The sequence below is a fragment of the Euprymna scolopes genome, chromosome 43 (assembly GCF_053919585.1).
Source record: "Euprymna scolopes isolate OS-2025 chromosome 43, ASM5391958v1, whole genome shotgun sequence".
Taxonomy (NCBI): Eukaryota; Metazoa; Mollusca; class Cephalopoda; order Sepiida; family Sepiolidae; genus Euprymna; species Euprymna scolopes.
In genome coordinates, this window is record NC_136524.1 from 61,370,100 (window position 1) to 61,392,780 (window position 22,681).

At 35.5% G+C, this 22,681-nt stretch overlaps 2 protein-coding genes across 6 annotated transcripts in view; both read left to right on the plus strand.

Moving 5' to 3' along the window:
* The first annotated feature begins 917 nt into the window (after window positions 1-917).
* LOC145268429 (uncharacterized) lies at window positions 918-1,544 on the plus strand. The gene has a single exon (XM_080123990.1). The coding sequence runs from the start codon at window positions 918-920 to the stop codon at window positions 1,542-1,544; it is 627 nt and encodes a 208-aa protein (XP_079980116.1).
* Window positions 1,545-10,566: 9,022 nt separating this feature from the next.
* The window catches only part of LOC145268363 (E3 ubiquitin-protein ligase HECTD1-like), a 252,115-nt gene continuing 240,000 nt past the window's right edge, over window positions 10,567-22,681 (plus strand). For 4 of the 5 annotated variants that reach the window (XM_080123895.1, XM_080123902.1, XM_080123901.1 and 1 more), the window contains exon 1: window positions 10,567-10,800. The gene's annotated coding sequence lies outside the window, so the exon portion shown is untranslated. The remainder of the gene's footprint in view (window positions 10,801-22,681) is intronic. The other variant, XM_080123900.1, reaches the window with a different exon arrangement.

A 22,681-nucleotide genomic window follows, 5' to 3' on the forward strand; every position in this document is an offset into this window, starting at 1 on the left:
ACCTTTAAAAAAAACCCACAATTGTTGATGGCTACACTCTTTTAAATATATATATATATATATATATATATATATATATATATATATATATATATATATATATATATATATATATAATATTTCTCTTTGTCTCTCGGCCAAAGAAAACGTAAGTACCCTTTTAAAAAGATTTAACTTCAGGCTTTACGTATATACACATTTTAAAAAAAAAATCTCTCTCTCTCTCTCTCACTCTCTCTCTCTCTCTCTCTCTCTCTCTCTCTCTCTCTCTATATATATATATATATATATATATATATATATATATATATATATATATATATAGTTGGATGAAACGCAGAATATTCAGTGTAGCTTAATCGCCATATATATTTTATAAATTACTAACTAGCTCTACCTACGTATTGAGCACTTTTGAAGTAAATACTTAAAGTTTACGCATAAATCTATACTTTCGTATATTAAATTTATGTGAATAAATGAAGTAGTTATATATATATATATATATATATATATATATATATATATATATAAACACACACACACACTTACAAATAAAAAAGAAAAACACACACGCATATATTAACTCTTTTACCACTGCTTTTTACTTTCAAGAGTATATTTTTCTCTTTTTTTTTAATCTTTTTTTTTTCGTCTTTTAAGTATTTGCTCTCGTATTTTTTGTTTAGTGTTAAATATTTCCCTTTTTTTCCTCACGTGCTCCTTCGACAATGTCCTATCTATATTTCGGATAGTTAATTTTTTTTCTTTTTGGCCTGTTTTGTCGCTTCCTCTATAAAAAAAAAACGTTCGACGTTCGAGTTTGGTCTGCTCAACGTGAATCCTATTTTTCAGCGAATAATATCTCGGAGCAATGACAACTCCACATACTCTTCAGTGCATTCCCTGCATCGTTAATGCCAGATGTAAAAGATTTAATAACTGACACCCCTCCGCATGCAACCTCCGATAGTATTAAGCGGGAGGTTCTGCTCCAGACGTCTGTGTCGGCAGAAAAACGTTTCCAGACGTTAGTACACGACGAGCTGTTTGGGGACCGTATGCCAACCAAGTTGCTCCGCAGAATGAGGGAGCTGGCAGAAAACGTCCCCGCTGACAGTGCCCTTATAAACCAGCTTTTCTTTTCGAGGCTGACTCCACAAGTTAAGGTGATACTGGCACCCATGCTGGAGAAGCATCCCATTGATGAGATAGTGGCATCGGCAGATAAAGTGATAGACTTCACTAAGGGGCCTACTACCGCCTCCATCCCACATCCACAGGCTGCAGCCTCTATATATTCCGTGACTACTATAGATGCAAGTCGAGACACCACGTCTGTGGTTATTCTCAACGCTATCGAGCACCTCATCAAAGAGGTTATGAAGCTAAATGTGGGTAGGTCTCATTCGCCCAGACACCGCTGCAAAAGCTGTTTGCCTTCTCCTCACTACTGTCGCCGTTCAAACATGCCAGGACTATGTTTTTATCATAGTCGCTATGGCGCTGAGGCACGAAAATGCAAAACTCCTGTTCGTATATGAACCAGGGAAACTAAGGTCTGGGAAGCTGAGCACGGTAGGCTCTCCATGGGATATTTTCAACAACCGTACATATTTCATCACAGACTCCCTATCCCAAGCGCATTGCTTGGTTGATACCAGAGCGGCCTGCAGTATCTGGCCACTGAAACTTCTCACAGAGAAGCCTCCAGTGTCGTCCATCACACTGCAGGCAGTAAATCACTCCCCCATCTCCATGTACGGTCAAATTTCTCGTTCTCTTGATTTGGATTTACGGAGAGACTTTACATGGGTCTTCACTATAGCAGATTTACCCTATCCTATACTAGGTGCAGACTTCCTGCACCATTTCAACCTGATAGTGGATATGCGCAGATGTCGGCTGATAGATGCAAATACAGAACTTTCTGTCTCTGGTGTAAAAACAAACACCCCCCCTCTATCAGCCCAGTATTCTTCATTGCCACTTCAGATAACCCATATCAGACCACCTTACACTCCTACCCGGAGTTAACAAATTTAAATTTTGTGGTAAGCGAACACACGCACACCACAAAACAGCACATCGAGACCACAGGTGCTCCTGTTTTCTCACGCCCTCGCCATCTCCCTGCTGATAAACTTAAGGCAGCGAAGGCAGAATTTAACCATATGCTGCAGCTAGGAATAATACGCCCCTCATCCAGTCCATGGGCTTCCCCTTTGCATATGGTCCCGAAACGAGACGGAGATTGGCGTCCAACTGGGGACTACCGACGACTCAATGCCATGATGGTACCTGATCGTTACCCAATCCCATATATACAAGATTTTGCTTCCTCTCTGCATGGTTGTAAGACCTTCTCCAAACTAGACCTAGTTAAGGCTCACCATCAGATTCCAGTGAATCCGGTCGACATACCTAAGACTCCGTTCGGAACGTTTGAATTCTTAACTATGCCCTTTGGTTTACGAAACACGGCTAGCACATTTCAGCGCTTCATGGATGAAGTAGTGCGTGATTTGGACTTCGTCTATAACTATATAGACGACATTCTCGTGGCAAGTGCCTCACCTGAAGAACACGTCATTCACCTCCGCCTACTATTCGAGACAAATGAAACCAGCTGAACAACGTTACAGCATGTTTGGCTATGAACTCCTGGCAATGTACCTCACAGTGAAACATTTCCAACATTCACTTGAAGGCCGTCAATTTGTGATCTACACTGATCACCATCTGCTGACATATGCACTGCATTCTAAACCGGACAAATATTCTCCCCGCGAAACGCGCCACTTGGATTTTGTTTCACAATTCACCAGCGATATCCAACATATCTCAGGTGAGCAGAATGCTGCGGCAGATGCTTTGTCCCGCCTTCCTATTAATTCTCTCTCCTCACCATCGGATATCGACTTATAGCAGATGGCCTTAGACCAGACTAGTCTGGACACGTTGGATCCATCGTCACCTGAATTTGCAACTTGCAAATTCGCATACCTGTCCATGCCTACCTCGGACATGCAAATCATTTGTGACACGTCAACAGATTCACCTCGACCATTCGTTCCAATAACTCATCGTAGACACACCCTGCCACACACCTGGCACACCCCGGATGCAGAGCCACAATGAAGCTGATTACAGCTAGATTTTTCTGGCCAAATTTGAGGCATGATATCACTGCCTGGACACGTTCCTGTGTATCCTGCCAAAGGTCAAAGGTGCACAACCATATCCGTGCACCCCTTGGAACATTCACCACCCCAGACGCTCGGTTTAGCCATGTGCACATTGACCTGGTTGGACCTTGGCCGGTCAGTCAGGGATTTACTTATCTCCTGACCTGTATAGACCGTTTCACATGGTGGCCTGAAGCCATTCCCCTCACAGACAGCTGAGTCTGTAGCGCGTCCTTATATCAGGCTGGATATCACGTTACAGAGTTCCCACCATCATCACCACTGATTGTGGCGTACAGTTTGAATCCCACCTCTTCTAGGAACTCTCCAGGATTCTAGGGATCCAACGTATTCGCACTACAAGCTATCACCCTGCTCTAACGGGATGATTGAACGCTTCCATCGCCAATTGAAAGCAGCATTACGTGCTTACCCTGACCAACAGCGATGGAGCAAATATGTACCGGTTGTCCTTGGCTGTCATGCTGCTATCAAAGAGGACCTGGGATACTCTTCAGCTGAACTTGTATATGGAGTACCTCTATCATTGCCAGGCCAAATGTTGAGTTAACAACAAACGATTCAGCTCTGTATGTAAACAGACTGCGAGTTTATTTTAGTAAACTCCCACCGATGCACACTAGGGAACAGACCATTAGATCTTCGATCCCAAAGGACATTTCGTCTTGGACTCATGTTTTTCTTAGAAAGGATGCCGTGAAAGCCCCCCCCCAACTTCACCTTATACTGGCCCCTATCATGCGTTTTCACATACTGATAAACTTTTTACTTTAGATATCAGTGGAAGAAGAGAAACTGTTTCTATTGATAGAGTAAAAAAAGCTTTTCTCGACACAAAAACACACAAGCCACACATTCCCTCTACTTTCACACAGCATCAAAACATGCATACACTTGAAGTTAATGCTCCAAATGAAGACGATCATGTCACCACTACACGTAGTGGTCGACAGGTACATTGGCCGAAGAGACTGTGTAAAACTTTGTATTTCTGCTAAGAAAATATTTTTCCTTGTTTTCCCTTCTTAAAAAAAAAGAATATTCTATTACAAGAAGTTGTATATATTCCCCAACTTTTCACACAAAAGTTAGAACATTTTTTTTTTCTTTCTCGTAAAAATAAATACAATAAGAAGATATTTTTATTTCTCGCCATTTGTTATGCTACCTTTTTCTCTGTCAGCTTTCAGCCTAAGCAGGGGGTTATGTAGCAGTAACAAATAGAACTTTTTCTTCCTCGAATCAATGCCTCCCCCCTCCCTGTGCTATTTGGCCACATGCTGACCAATCAGGGGTACGGTGCATTGATCCTTCCTATCCCCTAAGGAATTTGGGCAGCATCTGGTTTGAGGAATAAGAACTCGTCCTTACTGAGAGAGCAACCAAACAAAATGGACCTCCTTTTTCTTCTCTCTCTCTCCACCTCGGTGATTTCTAATGATATTGACCATTCCACTGGGAATAACTACCGCAATAGCACCAGGTAGCCAGAGTCCAGCTTTTGACAAGGAACATATCATATTCTCCTTAATAAACCTTTTCTGTGTTACATTTTATAAAGTTGCTGTGTTCGTCATTTCAGAAGCTTGTATGGAATTATTTATTTTATTAGGTTGTGCCCTAAAAGCATTTTAAACCCTAAAAGTACCTCTAACCCTGAAACCACACTGTCTGGAATGCCCACAACATCTTATACACTCGCACCTGCAAATAGGGCTTCCGCAAATCTAATACCGACACATTAGAGCCTTTCCCTCAGTTTACTGGTGCATACATCAACATCAGCAGTGTAAGCTTCAATGTCCTTATTGAGTTCACTATAATCCAACACCAGTCTTACTTTTGACTTATTGTGCTGGACCACTACCATTAAGGGTATCAGACCTTTGGGAAGCCCAAGCTTGTCGTCAAGGTAAGGGATCACCATGTATTTCAGATCCATGGCTCAATCTCTTGCTCATATTCATTATGAGCCTCGTCATGTATAGGGTACTCCGCAACACCATTTTTAAGTTTAGTTTGTGCCCTTCCCTCAGTCCACTTCCATAATGCAGTCCAGGCCTTCTGGCGATGGTTATAGTTCACCTTGAAATCAGGCCAATCAATGTGGACCACGGCACACACCGAGGTTTCCAAAAAGTGCACGTTCCCATCTCATTCAATGACAATTCCCCCCAGTGCCTTGATGTCATCATATCCTAGCAATAAGTCGAACCCCAGAAAATCCCCTTGTGTCACCAACACATTGATTTCTGCGGCCACACCGGAGTCCATATAGATCTTCATGGTTCCAGCTCCACAGCATGCTTGCATCTTGCCGCCTATTGTGGTGACTTTGATGTTCGTTTTATTCCAGATTCGACACAGTCTGGCACTCACTATAGTGTGTGAGCATCCTGAGTCAAGGAGAGCTGAGCAGGGCACTTGGTTTACATATACAGTCATTGTTGATTGTGCCTCATCTACTGGGGAGCAGAGCGCCACTGACATCCTGTCCCCTAAAATGCTTCCCACACAGTTTTATACTTGGAAACAGTGTGCGTGTACCTGTCCCTGTCAGTGCAACTTTTTTGCAAAATGACCCTGCCGGCTACAGCAGAAACATTTCCCACTGGTCGCAGGGCTCAGACTAAGAGTCTCCCCTTTACTGTGCTTTACATGGGTTGGAAGGCCAGCCACAAACACATACGCATATGTCCATTCCAATACTCCATTACCAAATAGGATTGCAAGTTTTTTCAGCTCTGCAAAAGAAACATCCACAATTTCCCCTGGCATGAGTCTCTTCAAAGCAAATTTCTCATAAGCCGTACACAGATCGATGGCAAAAGCCTTGTACAGTGCATTTTTAATTGCCATCAAATCAGTCTTCTCGACAGCACTAAGTTGTCGATATACACTCAAGCCGCCTCCAGCCAATCTCAAGGGAATCACCATATGTATCCTCTTTACTTCACAGAGGTTGCACGTCAATTCGACTCTTTCGACCCAGTCAACAACAGACGTAGACCCATCAAATTCAGATATCAGCTTCAAAGCAAACTTCAATTCAGTCATTATCTTTTTACAGTATATAAAGTGAAGAAAAGTAAAGTGACTGAAAAAACTTCACAGGGAAAGAAAATGGTGCTGTTCGCAACAGTCAGCCGAAAACGACTAAAAAATGGCTGAAAATACCTTGTTGAAATAACTTCAGTTGCCAATTTTTCCTTTCCAAAAAAAAAAAAATTCATTCTTACAACAGTTGCTTCCTGGTAGTAGTTAAACAAAACACTTGTTGAATTCATTTTCTTCCTTCCTTCCCTCTTCCATTTCTCACACCATTTTTATCCATTTTTCCCCCTATCACATGACTTGTAAACATATGACTCAGGTTTGGTATAAAAACTCAGTCAATCTTCATGGCGTCTCTCTTTCAGATCCCACTTGAAGGTAAGTCTGTTATTGTTGTGGTTTTTATGTACAACCACACAAGACTATCACAAGCAAGTCAGGTGTTACATCGTCCAAAACCTTGTTAAAATAACACTTAAGATAAAAACAGTAGTCTGAATGACCGTAATAATATAATTTTATTTTTTGACAAATTTATTGAATTGAATTCATCCCGTACTGGAATTTATTTTCCCTACCTTCTCACTAATTAGTTGTTTTCTTGTTCCCTTAGTGCCCCATCCATTGTCTAACAAGAATTTCAATCTGTACTCCCTTCGGGATCATGTGAGTAAGCCTTGTACATTCTGCTCTTTTCGAACTTAGCAGAACATCAGCGGAATTTTGATGACAAAGCCCTCGATGACAGTTACTCCTTTACCATCTTGAACTGGTTGACTATTTCATGAAGGAGTTCTAGACAGTAGTTAGAAGTTAGCCATCATCCATCCCAGAATTCCCACTTGCATTGCAATAAAAGTCTGTCACGATGTCAAATCATTACTCCCACTTTGTAAATAAATTTGAATCATTGTTACTCATTGAAACATCTCATGACCACATGTGCTGAAAAATAACAACTTTTTTCAAAAATCAAAGGAAAACACAAAAATTCAATTTTCTATAACTAAACAAAAATAAAAAACTTTTATTGTAGACAGAGAAGAAAATCTACAGGCCCTAAATGCCACAAACATTTTTGCCTGTAAGAAATCCGGCCCCAAAAGTAATTATAGTCCTTCATTTTTTTTAGCGACATCATCGCCTGTAGCAGGAGCAGCTATCGATGAAGCTAATGACTACACAACAAATCTCCAACTTGGCCTGGGAGCTAGGAGCTTCTCATCCAAACTTGACACTTGTCAAGTCAGTAAAGTCAGTAACTATGGTAACCAGGGACAACAACAGATTTTTCAGGGCTAATCACCACAAACTAATAATGTGATTTCAACAGTCCTTTCATGGCTAACTTTCAACAAACTATCTGAATGCAATACACACTCCCCTTTCTACTGCTTCCTGACTCCTGGAACCCCCTTCCCTCGCAGCCTGCCACTCCAGTAATTTATCTCACTCCTCATCATCTTTCCTATCATTTTTTAAATACAATTAATTTAAAAAATGTTTATTGACATTTTAAGTAGCATTACGACCATATAATGAATGCGGTATTATGGTGATTAAAACTAGTTTAGAGAAAGTTCAGAAAAATAGTGAGACAAAATGTGATATAGGTGTTGCTTCACCAATCACCCTAGAATTTTGGCCCTGTGCTTAATTTACACTCGTCATTTCCGATTTATTGTCAATTTTTTATTGCGAAAATAGACTAAAAGCTTACAAATTCTTTTTAAATTTCGAAGAATCATGAAGTGACAGATTTTTATCAGTGTCCATAGACATCCAGCTACATGTTCCAGTGCTCACTGACATCCAGCTACCTGTTCCAGTGCCCACTGATGTTTGGCTACCTGTTCCAGTGCCCACTGATGTCTGGCTACCTGTTCCAGTGCCCACTGATGTCTGGCTACCTGTTATAGTGCCCATAGACATCCAGCTACCTGTTCCAGTGCCCACTGACATCCAGCTACCTGTTCCAGTGCCCACTTACATCCAGCTACCTGTTCCAGTGTCCACTGATGTCTGGCTACCTGTTCCAGTGCCCACTGACGTCTGGCTACCAGTTCCTACCTAACGGACCCAAGAATTTCAACCCTGTAAGACACCATTCATTTTACTTCTTTTTTTTGGTAAAAATAAAATATGATACGCATTGTCTTTAACTAATCATCTATTGTTGTCGTCCGTCTTTGCTATTGCCTTTACCTCTTTGTCTTGTGTCTACCTTTATTAGTCGTACAGCCGGTTGGCACTTCACACGCTTCTCACCCCTCTGCAACACACACTTATTGATACCGTTGATTACATTAATTGATGCAAAGTATGCTACAGGATACATGAACAACTGCAAGCAAACTTGTATTGCCAGAGTTTTCTATTTCTTAGGTAGATTGTTGACCAGGATTGAAGAGCTTCTACTTGCCCATGAAGTGAGTTATTGCATGCCAGACACCAACCTGGTAAGACTGATGATGGTGATGATGATGATGATCGTTGTGTTGCTAATCCCGATCATCTTATATATATATATATATATATATATATATATATATATATATATATATATGTATATATAAGAGAAAAGAGAAGTAACTTGTGAAACAGACAGAATGAAAGAATGAAAGGGTATTTTATTGGAAGCAGACAATTGCTGTACATTGTTATTACATATGTGTTTATGGGGGCAAAAAAGTAAGAGTGAAATTAAACAAAGAACAAGTGAATTTAGTGGAAACCTGGAAAAGTCATGGATTACAATAGAAAAAATGCGAGCATGAAAAGTAATATTTAAAAAAATTTAATTTATAACATTATATAATCAATTCTTAATGCTCCAATATTTTAAGTTATAAATTTATTATATTTTTTACTAGAATATCTTGTCCTTTTCTTTTCCGGTTTTAACAACTAGTCCTTCACTTTTCCATGTTTAAGCTTAACCATATTACCTTCCCTGCTTCGCATTTTTCTATTGTAATATATATATATATATATATATATATATATATATATATATATATATATATATATATATATATATATATATATATATATATATATATATATATATATATTAAATTGTAATTCAATGAATTTCCAAAACCTCTCATTGCGGTGCGGAAACCTTCTTTGTGCCGGCAGAAAGAAACATCTAACGCTTTGTTACTCTTTGGGGAACTGCGAATCTTTCCTCCCGTTTTTTTTGGGGTTTTTTTCCCCCCTCTCGTTGTGCCATTATTTTAAGCGTTTTTTAAACGTTAATAAACTTTATTTTAGTGTCCCCCGTAATTTTTGGCACATTCAATAGTTCCCCATCAGAACTCTTTACTTTCGGCATAGTATTATTATTTTTACGCTATCGATTTTCTCCTGATGAGATGATAGCTGAAAGAGCTCTCGAGAGACTTCCGCCCATTATATTTAAAACTTTATTTAAATTCTGTACCTATATATATATATATATATATATATATATTAAATTGTAATTCAATGAATTTAAAAAAACTCTCATTGAAATGAAATGAAGTTGGTTGAGTTTCATATCAAAGAATTTTTATTATTCTAAGCAAGACAAAGAATGCTTCAGAAAATTAATCTCCTTAACCTATAGGGTTTCGATGTCTACCATCTCATCAGAGGAGAGAAAATATTAGCAAATACTTATAAAGGTATGCACCCTTTCATTTCAATGAGAGTTTTTTGAAATTCATTGAATTACAATTTAATTTATTTGCTCTATCTTGCATATCGAGCAATTCTTGTTTAGATGGGATAACTTATAGAATATTACTGCCAGTAATATTTTGTAAACCTACAATCTCACGTTTCCATAACAACTGATTGTTAAATAAAAACTATTCTAAAGAGTATATATATATATATATATATATATATATATATATATATATATATATATATATATATATATATAGAACAGAGGCTGAAGAGAGTCCGACATAATGGACCAGATAGTGATCCTCTTTTGTGTGGGATTTGAAACCGACGGTATCAATGTTATTCTATATATATGTGTGTGTGTGTGTGTGTGTGTGTGTAAGTTAGGAGAGATAATAATGGTTAGTTAAGAGTACAAGAACCTTTATTGTGATGTTCGCTCGATATAATATCATCATCATCATCATTATCATTATCATTAACCATCATATTAGTGTGATATTCTTTCTATAGCATCAGACTGACGATAGTGATGATGATCATCATGATGGTCGCGTTGCTAATCACGATCATCTTATACATCTCTTTTGACTGGTAGCGGGAGATAATAAAGACAGGATTAATTTCATTTGTCGCCAGGTGGCGTTTCACTCAGTCAACATTAAAATTGAACGTGAACCTGAAAACATACAGATTGAGAGAGAAAAAAGGAGACGGCAGTTCTTCTTTTTTTTTTATTTTTAAGTGACCTTACCACTATCGGACAACAAAAACCTAGCCATTAATTTCTTAGAGGAGAAAAAAGAAACAAAAATTAAGAAAGAGAGAGAAAGGAAATCGGGAAGAGAAGAGTTTTTAGTCGGTATGATAATATTTGTTAATTATTTTATTTTCTAAATGTGTGTGTGTGTGTTTTTTTTTTGTTTTGAATTTTTTCTTTACTGTTGCTGAATTGTTTCAAACCATTTTATTTTTTTTTTTTTCTGAAATTTTTATGAAAATATATTTTATTTGACGTGTTAAATAATAATGATGATAATAAAATAGTTTTTAAGTCTTCCCATCCTTTTTTTTCTGAGTCATTTGTAAATTCATACATTTTTTTTTTATCCTTGCATACAAATACTTTTAATATTCATATTTAATTTAGAAGTTAATGTATTTTTTTTTCCTTTCTGCTACTTGTATATGATTTGAACAAGCTATTTTAACCCTAAACTAACCCTAACCAAACGTTTACTTCGAAAGTCTGTTTGGTTCGACTCAAATCCTGTAGAAAGGTTTTCCTTTCTCGGGTACTTATGCAGAATACGGATGTGCTACCTGTTTAGACAGTATTTTCCAGTTAAATTCATTTTTACCCTATCTTTTCATTACTTTGTTAGGTGAAAGTACTGAGTTGTTAAAGCCCCTCCCATGTTAAGAATACGGTCTAAATAACCTTATTTCAGGATGGTCCGGGTTCTGAATAAGAACCCTCCTTTCTTTTACTTTCATTATCTTTAATATCTGATTCCTATCTTTGTAATAGTGATTCATCCTGTCCATACACCCCTAATAAATATAATGGTTTGGTCGAATAAAATCAACACTTATTAAAAGTTTGAACTCGTCTGCACATGTGTGTGTGTATATATATATATATATATATATATATATAGGGAAGAAATGAATTTAAGTTAAATTATTTAACAATTACAAACTATAACAGTTATACAAAACCCCAAAATTCTAATTTTCTTTTCCTACAGATGTAAATATAAAAACAACCTTCTCGACTTTTTCCATAAAAATTAAAACTTGTTACTTTTTAAAAATTTAATCATAACCACCCTCTTCTGCTAGACATTAAATTTTTTTTTCTTGCCAATTGAAAAAAAAAAAAAAAAAAATACTGTCGGATATTTCTTTTTCAGAGCTAAGCCAAAGCCATTATTTAAGCTAAATCCAATTTCGACTAATTTTTTGATTGAAATTCAAGTCTACGTATTGTATTATTTATTTTCGGTATCACCCCCCCCCCCTTCAATATATGTTAACTGTTTACGTGTAGTTGAATTTAGAAATGTGTTTTTAACTTAATCCAACTTTTCGTGAGTCATAAAAACAAATATTGATTTTTCTTATTCCGACGCTTAATACAGAAGAAAGTATTTAAGTCAACACCCATTTTTTTGACAATACTATACTGACACTGCTGCGGGAAAATTTCCTTTTTTTTTTTTTTTTTAAACCTGAATAGTTTAAAGTGAGGGATCACTTTTCTCTATCATTTTAGCGTAAAATGGTCACCCTTGCGTGGTTATGATAACCACTGGTTATCATACCAGTTTTCGTAAATTAATGGAGAAAGTGCGGTAAATTTATACAAACACCGTGACAGCGAATTAACCCTAACCCTAACGCTGTCACGGTGTTTGTATAATAATACCGAAAGTGCAGTGTGTATATATATATATATATATATATATATATATATATAAACTCTTGGTTGGGTCTGTATCTTTTTCTACCATTTTAATTTTTAAATTTCCACAATTAACAGCGTGCAAATAACTTTTGCTTTCTTAGTAATTTCAATGAACTATTGAATTAACTACATTAAAACTTTCCAAATATTTTTATTTGGAAACGCTCGTCCTCTCTGGTCATGCCTTTTCTTCTACGTTCGAGAATCGAGCACTACTGGTAAACTATGCCTAAATGAACTCAGAACGCACTAGTTTGCCCATCCAAAGACTACGTGGGGAAAGCAAACGTAGTTCGTTAACCTTCACCTAATTTGTATTGCCTTTTAGGGCAATGTTTTTTATTTATTTATTTTAAGAAAGACTTAAAAAAAATAATGCGAGAACAATGCAAAACAAAAAAAAGCACCTGCGTGTTCTTCTGCAGAAGTCCGAATAAACACTGGGGCAAGTTGAGTTACCCCTCTCCCGCATATACGGTCGAGCCCTCATTCTCAAAACCATTTGATCCCCCAATCTTAAATCCAAAAATTGATTTTTTATTTTATATATATATATATGATTCGTGAATTCTATTTATGGTTAATTTGCCCCTCTAAATATATAAAATTATTTTTACATTTTAGTCACGTTTTTTTGTTTAATAAAATTTTTGGGTTTGTATTATGTAGATTCGAAACAGTTGTCAAAAAATGTTATCAAAGGTAAGTTACTTTTCTATCTAACTGGATATGTTTTAGTGTTTATTCAGCTCGAAAAACAGTGTTTACCGATGTATTGGAGAATTAAAATGGCGCCTGGACTCTGTTGAACATGGTAAGTTTGGGAAAAAGAGTTATAAATAAAAAAAAAACTAGTCGAAATACTGTTAGAAACTCGCTCAATGTTACTGTAACATAAGCTGCCATACTCGGTGAGGTTTTAACTGTATTTTGCATATTTTTTATTTTTAAGTCCTTTTCCCAAACTTACCGTGTCAAAGAGAGAGTCGGGCGCCATTTTAAATTTTCTAATACATCGGTAAACACTTTTTCGAGCTGAATAAGCATATTACATTAAATAAAAACACTAAAAACCTATCCAGTTAGGTAGAAAAGTAACTTACCTTGCCTTCGATAAAATTTGTTATATATATATATTTACTTTTTCGAATCTGTTTACAGTAATACAAACCCAAATTTTTTTAATGGCGATGATGGCCATGAAGTGGGTGATCAGTTAACAAAAAATTAATATAAGGAATTGATCCCCCTGTAAAGTCTAAAATATTTATTTTATTAAAAAACTGGCTATAGTGCCATGGGTAATTGTACATAGAATTTAACAGAAAAAAAGATGGTTCGTAAAAAACAAAAACAAGCACCTTTTTCTGGTGTTACTGGTTTTTATTTTGTGGTCGTAAGTTAGTTAAAAATTTAACATTTATTTTAATCAAAACTGATAAATTAATGGAAAAGTCTTAATAGCCTGAACACTGAACAGTGCTTAATTTTGCATTTTTGAAGAATCTGCGAATCGCACACTAAATGAACTTTCTCACGCTTAATTGGCACTAAAGACAATCGACAAATTTGCAGAAATTAAGTGAAAATGTACCCAAGGTAAAAAAACAAAACAAAAAAAAACAAAGCTTTAATTAAAAGGAAAAATAATATATCCCTTTTTGTTTGTTAATCTATTTTTATCTTGGATTTAAAAGAAAAATCTTATTTTTACTCGGGAAATCTAGAGAGATTCTTCAAGCAATTTGGAAATAAATATTTACTTAAGGTTACGCCCACGATGTCTTCGTAGTTGTTTTTTTAAAAAAATCGTCATGGGGTCTCTTTCTCTCTCGCTCGCTTCCACATTTTTTAATATTTAATTTATTGCCACGTTCTATTTTAATATTCTCTCTCTCATTGCACACACGCAGGAATCCTGGATTGACTTATGTATTTCTTTTTTGGGTATTGTTTTCAAATAGATTAAAATACGTCAATTTGAATAAAAATACGAGTGTATTTAAATGAAACACCGTGATTGGGCTACCAAAGTAACCACTCTTTACTTTGCGTGTTGAAAAAAAAAAAAAAAAAAAAAAAAAAAATTTTCAATTCAAAACGTGTCAGATTAAATTAAAACAGTGTTGCTTATGCAGTTATGCACTTGCACTTATTGTTCGGCCCTATTTTTTTTTTTTTTTAAGTTCAAGTTTTCCAATATCTTTTAAATTGTTAGGTGAAAGTACAAAATAATTACAAGAACATCCTTCCCTCCCCATGTTAAAAATGGCTGTCTAAAAAATGACTTTATTTCAACGCGGTACAATAAGTGCAGAAAGTACCAAAATAGCCAATTTAATTTTTAGTCGGTAAACTTTTATTCGACAACGAGAAACGCAGAAATTACCGCGTTGAAATATTATTTAGAAAGCCATTCTTAACATAGGCGGGACGTTGTGTAATCTATTCTGTACTTCCACTTAATAGATACCGTAAATCAAATTATATTTAAAAATACTGTATGACCCCCCCCCCAAAAAAAACATGGTAACTTCTCTGCATAAGTACATATTCTGAAGGTTTTGCAGTCTTCAAAGGTTAAAGGCTTTAAAACCACTTTAGAATTTCGGTAAATGTTTACTTTAACTACAGCAGAACATCGACCAATAAAATTTGGTTCGCGTCATATACATGTGTATGTATGATCGTGTGTGTGTGTATATATATATATATATATATATATATATATATATATATATATATATATGTATGTATATATGTGTGTGTGTTCATTAACAATGGGAAGAAATTTTTTTTTTCACGTCGGAGTCTTTAATATTCGAAAGTGATTCTGATGTAGGGGTTTGTAGTTTCAAAATCGATTTAGAATCCTCACTCAATGAAATATTTCTTGCAAGAAAGTTGTTATATATATATATATATATATATATATATATATATATATATATGAGCATATAATTTAAAAGATAAACATTGTTTATATAATAATGCGGGGGGGGGGGGGTCAGTGTTTACGTCATATCCTTAAAGATTTCGTAAGTGATTTTGGAGTCTTTAGAACGTTATTTCTGGCTAATAAAGTTTGGTTTTCCAAGCCAAAGAAAGTCAAGTAAGTTCGTTTGCACTCTTTCAGCCAGTGATTTTTTTTTTTTTTTTTTTCGGTGCTACTTAAAAAGCACACACTGTTGCGTAAAAAAAAAATAGACAAAAATAAAACCAAAAAATACGATTTAAAAATAAGTAGTTTCGTGTTTGTTACCTCCATTTATATTTATTCTGTTAAAACACTTTTACAAAATATAAGCGAGAGGGAATCTTGTAGTGGCATTAATGGGTTCTATATTCGGAGGACCTGAACGAAATCCCCCCCCCCCCCCAATATTAGTGTCCAATCAATAATACTGAAAAAATTGCAAGAAAACAAAAGCCATTCTTAACATGGGGAGGTTAGGTGTTTATTCCGAAAACCGTTCTTGTGAGGGGGGGGGGTCGTTCTAGTCTGCCGTATATTCTTTTAATACAAACACACACACACACACACACACACACACACACACACACACACACAAATATTAAACACTCGTTTCTAACAAGAAACTTGTTAACAATTTTGTTTGTAATTTCGTCCACCTTGAAACGTTTTTTTTTTTTTTTTTTTTTTTTTTTTCTAGCAAAGCGAGTGGATTTTCTTAGAAAAATAACCTTATATTTCCTGTTTTTTGTTTTATTACTGAAGTTATTCATTTAGTAAAATTCAAATATAAATTATCAAATGTATTTTAGTCATTCTAATCTGAGGAAGTTAGACTCAAAAGCACATCATTGCATTATGCTGACAACGGACAATGTCTAGAATCTTTCCAACTAAAAAACAAAATTACAATGACGGACTTTTAGAGGTTTTCTGGTGTGCTGAAAACGAATATATACTTTGGAAGTGGCGCAGAAAAATACGAAGAAATTGCTTTCCAAAAGTGGGGGATCATTTTCCTATCTAAATTTAACGTAAAATGATCACCCACTTTCTGGCCACTTTGTGAGGGACATTTTTTTTTTTTTTTTTTTTGCTTTCATCTTTCAATAGACACGAGGACATTAAAGAACAAATAAAAATATGTACATAGATAGGTAGTGGACATTTCTGTATGCGCATCAAAAATATGTGTGCTTGCACGTACAGAAATGGCCACCACTGATAACAAAGATTTACTTTGCTGAATATCTGGAACAGTAACACTCCTTGTTTGCGGCAAATGTAAAATGTTCGTTTTCAGCATACCCGAAAACCTTAAACAGTCGTCGTATTAAAGGGGATTGTTGAGGTGGAAAGTAAAAATTAATCAAAAACGGCTTTCAGGCAGTCCAAGAAACAAAATCATGAAGTGACCAGAAAATGGGTGCTCATTTTACGCTAAATTTGTATCGGAAAGTGATCCTCACTTTTTGATAAAGTAATTTAGTGCACCACTTTTAAAGTATATTCGTTTTCATATTGTAAAGTTTTTGTTTTTTTTTTAGTTGGAAAGATTCCAGACATTGACCATATATGCATGTTTTTATAAACAGTAGTTGCTTTCATGGTGTGCGTGTGCACACACACTATATATAATATATATATATATATATATATATATATATATATATATATATATATATATATATATATATATACACACACACACATGCTGGGAGATAACCCCAGCAGAATGCTCGATTAAAAAGATAAGGTTCTAGGTGACCGGTCTTCTAAAGCTGTCCGATCTTTACTACAGGCGATAATAACAATGAACAGCACAGTCTACCATCATGGATTTAAATAAGAATTGTTTGAAATTCCTTATGGGTTTTAGAGTTCGACGTAAAGGTTCTGTGTTCAAAATTATGCATAAAAAAAAAGGTCAAAGATAACGTTGGCTGAAACGTGAAAATAACAAAAGTGAAAATAGTAGTCTAAATTCGTTTCAAATGTTTTCTTACAAATAGTATACTCCCCCCTTCCCGACAATGCACATTATCATCGAAATGTAAGGGGGCTAGTTAGGATACCTTTAAATGGGGAGTTATGCAGGGTGGTAACTCCGAAATAGAAAGCATTTCGGCGTCTGGGGACCTCTAGTGAAAGAATGACATTTTGCTTATCGGGTGAGTCGGGCATGTCAAGGGGGGCACCAGTGCAGAAAGTTCATCAGAGCACATTCCATTGTAATGCAAACATGGATTTTAACACTTTGGACAATACCTACTGCTTGAATCTAGACGGTTCTGAATGTAAAGTAATAAAAATAATCACCTGTGACTTAAGGGATTCTCAAGTAGTTATGCTTTGGTTATTTTCTATATTGTTGATTTCAGCCTTGGCCTTTGGATAAGAGCAGAGTATGGTATCTGTTCTGATGCTACACTTGATATTTTCTGTCCTCAATCAGTTAAGGAGAAATCCTTGTAGACTGGGACAATTTTAATTCCCCCCCCACCCCACTCAAGAGCATCTGTTTTTGTTGAGCTGGATTTTCTATACATTTAAGTCGTAACTTCTCCCTTTTGTGTAGGCAAGTAAATAGGAAAGAACCTCCGTCCTGATTCCTTTCGACTAGGAACAAAATGTGTCTGTTCTGAGACATTTGATCTTCTTTTGTCCTCAGAAGGAGAATTCTTCTAAACTGAAGCTTTTTTTTTTTTTTTTTTTTCTTGTCCAAATCAAGAATTCCTTTTTGGGCTCTGAATTTTCTCAAGATTAAAGTGTTCAACTCTGCACTACTATGGAGGCAATAGGAACCTTTTATCCTTGACCTTTGGGCACAGAGCAAAGTGTATGTTTTAAACTCTGCTTCATCTTTCTAGGCAGTCAATTTTTGGTTCCAATCCAGAGTTCCCCCCCCTTGTACTTATAATTATTTACTGTCAAGAAGTGTCTATTATTTAAAGATTGAACAGAGACCATGACTGAGGATTGAACCTTTAACCTCTAGAATTATTTAGAACTGATTATTCAGGGCTCTACATTGCAAGTGAAACAGTTGCATTTGCGAGTGATTTTTCAAAGTGGCAACAGGAAATAATGAAATGCTTATCTTTTGGTGGTTGTATTTCTTTCGACTCTCTTGCAAAAGCTCACTGAGAGAAAAATCTCTACTTTATATAGAACACTTAAATTATTTAAACAATAAAAGTTTAATAGAACAATATACCTTTTTTTTTTTTTTTTTTTTTTTTTTTTTTTTTTTTTAACAAAGGATGTTTAAAAAAAAATGAGGAATTAGAATGTTTATACCTTCAATTATGAACATAAAATTTGTTTATTTGTTTACTTAAAATTACATTTGTTAAAAAAAACAAAAAAAAAACACAAATCTTTGTACATACTCGTCACAGAATGATGTCATATTCTAAAAATCATGTGGGTTTGGCTAGTAAACGAAAATATTTAGTTGTCAAAGGTCAACTAAAGATGAGTTTTCCATAGAGCCTTGTTATTACTTAGCACTCATTTGTTCTGGTTCAGCCAAAATGTGAGGATAACATCAGACTGGAGAGCAATGATCTAAATACCAGATAACTAAAAAAAAAATTTTTTTTTTTTTTTTTTTTTTTTTCTTTAGTCATTTAATCAACTTGAAATATATAAAAAATGCTTGTAACAATTGTTTTTAAATTTAGAAAGTCAGAAGTAGAAACATCGGATTTAAAAAAAAAAAAATTTTTTTAAATACAAACATGTGCATCATACCTGGCCATCAGTTATAAGCTGGATGGAAGTGTCTATTTGAGGCTGTTTGCTTTACAACTTCAAAGTGGGCTTATCAGCAGCTGCTTATGTCATGTGTTTGGGGATAGTGCTGTGGATGAATATACTGCGCAAGGCGTTGGTTTCAAAACTTCAAGTTGTGGTCTTTGTAGTAGACTACCATGGGTCTTGAATGATGAAGTTCTGAAGGTGGCAATTGAAAAAAGACTAAAGTGTTGTGAAGTTGCAAGATGGTTTGATATTTCCGATGAAACACTTCATTTGCACTGTGTAGGTAAGACATACAATCTAAGCAAATGGGTTTCGCAAACGCTGTTATAGTTCAACAAGGAATGAGTAGGAGCCTGCATATCACTACTTTCCTGCTCCATACTGCATCCTTATTCCATTGAGAGCTTATCAGTGATGAAAAATGGGTTCTGTATGGAACTCTCAAGCATTCTAGGCATTGGTTCCTTCACGCCGTAAGACAAGACCGCCTACGCACTTGCACAAGATGATGCTTTGTGTATGAAAGTCAAGTGGTTCATTATGAACTGTTACCAAAGGTCCAAACTGTCACTGAAGACCTATACTTGTAGCAATTAAAATATGTGTAACAGGCATTGTGCCAGACAAATCCAGTACTAGTGAATAACAAGTGCTTTTTTTCCTCCATGACGACACAGTTGCATGTCGTGCGACTGTTCAGGGATACCATACAGCAACTTGGGTGTGAGACCTTGTGCCATCCACCTTATTCACCTGACCTTGTGCCATCCACCTTATTCACCTGACCTTGTGCCATCCACCTTATTCACCTGACCTTGTGCCATCCAATTATCACCTCTTCCACTCCCTGAATAATCATTCATTGGAAGTCCTTCACTAATGAAGCAGCTTGTGCCAAGCAGTTGGACTTTGTGGCTAACACCTTCTACCATTAATGGCTTAAATGGCTGGAAATGTGTTTGCAGAAGGTGGTGGATGCTGATGGCAATTGCTTCAAAGACTAAATATACACATACTTTTTTTTTTTTTTTTTTTTTTTTTTAACGGATGTAACTTTTTTTTTTTTAGTTACCTTGTAATACATGTGAATCTTGAAGAAAATTTCAAAGCATAAAAAAAAAAACTTTAGTATTAAGTGTTAAGCTGAATTGTTAGCAATGTTTATATTGGTAAAACTTTGTTAAATAATGTTAGTATACAAAGGAAATTTAGTTTTATTAATCTATTATCTCCCTCCCCACAACTCTTAACAAAACTTATAAGTCTAAGTGGTAGACTATAGTTGGGCTCGGTATTTATGGGGTGATACCCTCTTCTACACCAAGGTGTTAGAAAGTGTGTCATTCCATTCTTAGGATTACTCCACTTGCTCTTGATCCTCTTTATAATCCTTAGTGTTTAACAAGGAGGCATAGAGTATTATTTTTTTTTTTTTTTTTAGCTATTCCTCAGAGGATTAAACCTTATTCTAACTACCCATTACTGAACAATATTACCATTATTCTAAATAGGCCAGTTAAATATATTTGTGGGCAAAAAATAAATGCTCTACTTGATGACAGCTATGCTGAAAATTATTCATTTTTTTTATGGGCATTGCTTCAGACAAGGCAGGAAACCACTTTGGTTAGGAGCTAAAAAAAACATTTCAAGGTCAAAAACTAGCCAATAAGTGTAAAATGGATAGATTCCAATCCAGAAATTGGCAATTCTTACCATTTGTCAGAAACTTTAGTTGTGTAATGTGAGAACTAGAGGAGACAGAATCGAGAGTTAGGAGGTTGCTGTAAGTAAAAAGTCAACACTCTACTCTTCTCGTATTTCCATGCATGCAGCTAGGCAGTTATCAAGATGAGGATTCACCAGCAAATAATACTCCTCAAAGCTGCACATTAATATAAAAGATCTGATGAAGAGAAACTACAGAACCCCCAGGATACAGTATTAATCTGTTCCGGAGTTGGGGAAATTGCCTTATGCAGGGTCTAAGCAAGATTTTATACTGTACATATCATTCAACCACTACCGTGGTTGAATATATGCTTAAGTCCGAAATTGAATGAATTGAGACACGTTCAAACCCCCACCACTAATTCCGTTCGCAACCAAATTTCAAACAGGTTATATAGTTGGATAGAACACCTCATTAGCTACATTTTGAAAAAACTTTCGAAAATTGGTTCAGTAGAAAAAAAGTTACAATAAAATATGTGGGTTCACAAACAGGAGAGTAAGTACATAAGTGACTAACGCTTTTTTTTATTTTGCATAACTTTTTTTGTATATAAATATTTTTTACTGCGATTTTGCCAATATGACATGTTAGCGTAATGGTTAGAGTAACGGGTGTTGGTGGAAAGATTTTAGGTTCAATCCCGTGTATCGTTTTTTTTTTTTTTTTTTTTTATATAATTAAAAAACCGAACTTTTTTTTTTTTTTTTAATAACTAATTCTTTTTAACTCTCCTTATGATTTTATAGCAAAAAATGGTGAATTTACTAATTAAAAATATTAGTGCTCTAGAAGTGTAAGCCATTTTGAATTTCAGATGGTTCGCTGTTACACACAAGTCCTGATAGGTGACTTGGTTGTAGTAGACAGTTCCACAGAACAAAATATTCTTACCATGTCGAAACCCGGGAAAAAATATGTGAAATTGCTCCAGAAAAGGTTTAATATTTATGAAGCAATTCTGGTTTCTGATAGGTTGGTAGCAGAACGTGAATTAATTTGATTCGTCAGTTCTTAGCAGCATCGTTTATAAATAGAATCGTCCGACTCTGTGGGATCATACCCTATTAAAAGGGCAAAAATATTGCAACAAGTGCATTCTATGATGTACATATTTGAATGAACTCAAATTTTTCGTCATCACATTTGATGAAAAATGTAGTCCCATTTTGGCAATGCGTCTGACCAATGATGCTTTTGAACCCGCGACCAGCACTGCGATGTCATCAGCAGCAGCCTGGGCATAAATATTCCTATTTTTAAACTCCTTTAAAAGAGGATCCAGCATACAGTTCCATAGTAAAGGTGATAAAATCCCACTTTGGGGGTTTCATTTAACTACTTCCCTTTTAACAGTTGCCCTCAGTAGTTCTACTTGAACTGTTCTGTGGCACACTGGGTTCTCATAACGACTTGAACATACTACTGAAGGGTATGTTGTCAAAAGCTCCAACGATATCTAAAAAGACGCCGAGTGCGATCTTTTTTGTTAGTTTACGCTCTATACAGATCACGAATTCATGAACCGCAGTCTCAGTAGACACCCTGGCTCGGAACTACTGTGATTGAATGATAAATATTGCATAAATGTGTGTTTGAGAGCTAATTTTGTTTTGACCATCATTAATAAATATTTATAAATTTATATTAATACAATAGCAATGCCTGGAAAAATCATGGACTATATGGAAAAATGCGCGCATGAAAAGTAATATTCTTAAGATTTTATTAAACCTGGAAAAGTAAAGAACAAGAAATTCAACCTGGAAAAGTAAAGAACAAGATATTCTAGTAAAGTAAAA

Coding starts and splice junctions, on each gene's coding strand:
- LOC145268429 (XM_080123990.1), top strand. CDS start 918: ATGCCAGATGTAAAAGATTTAATAACTGACACCCCTCCGCATGCAACC.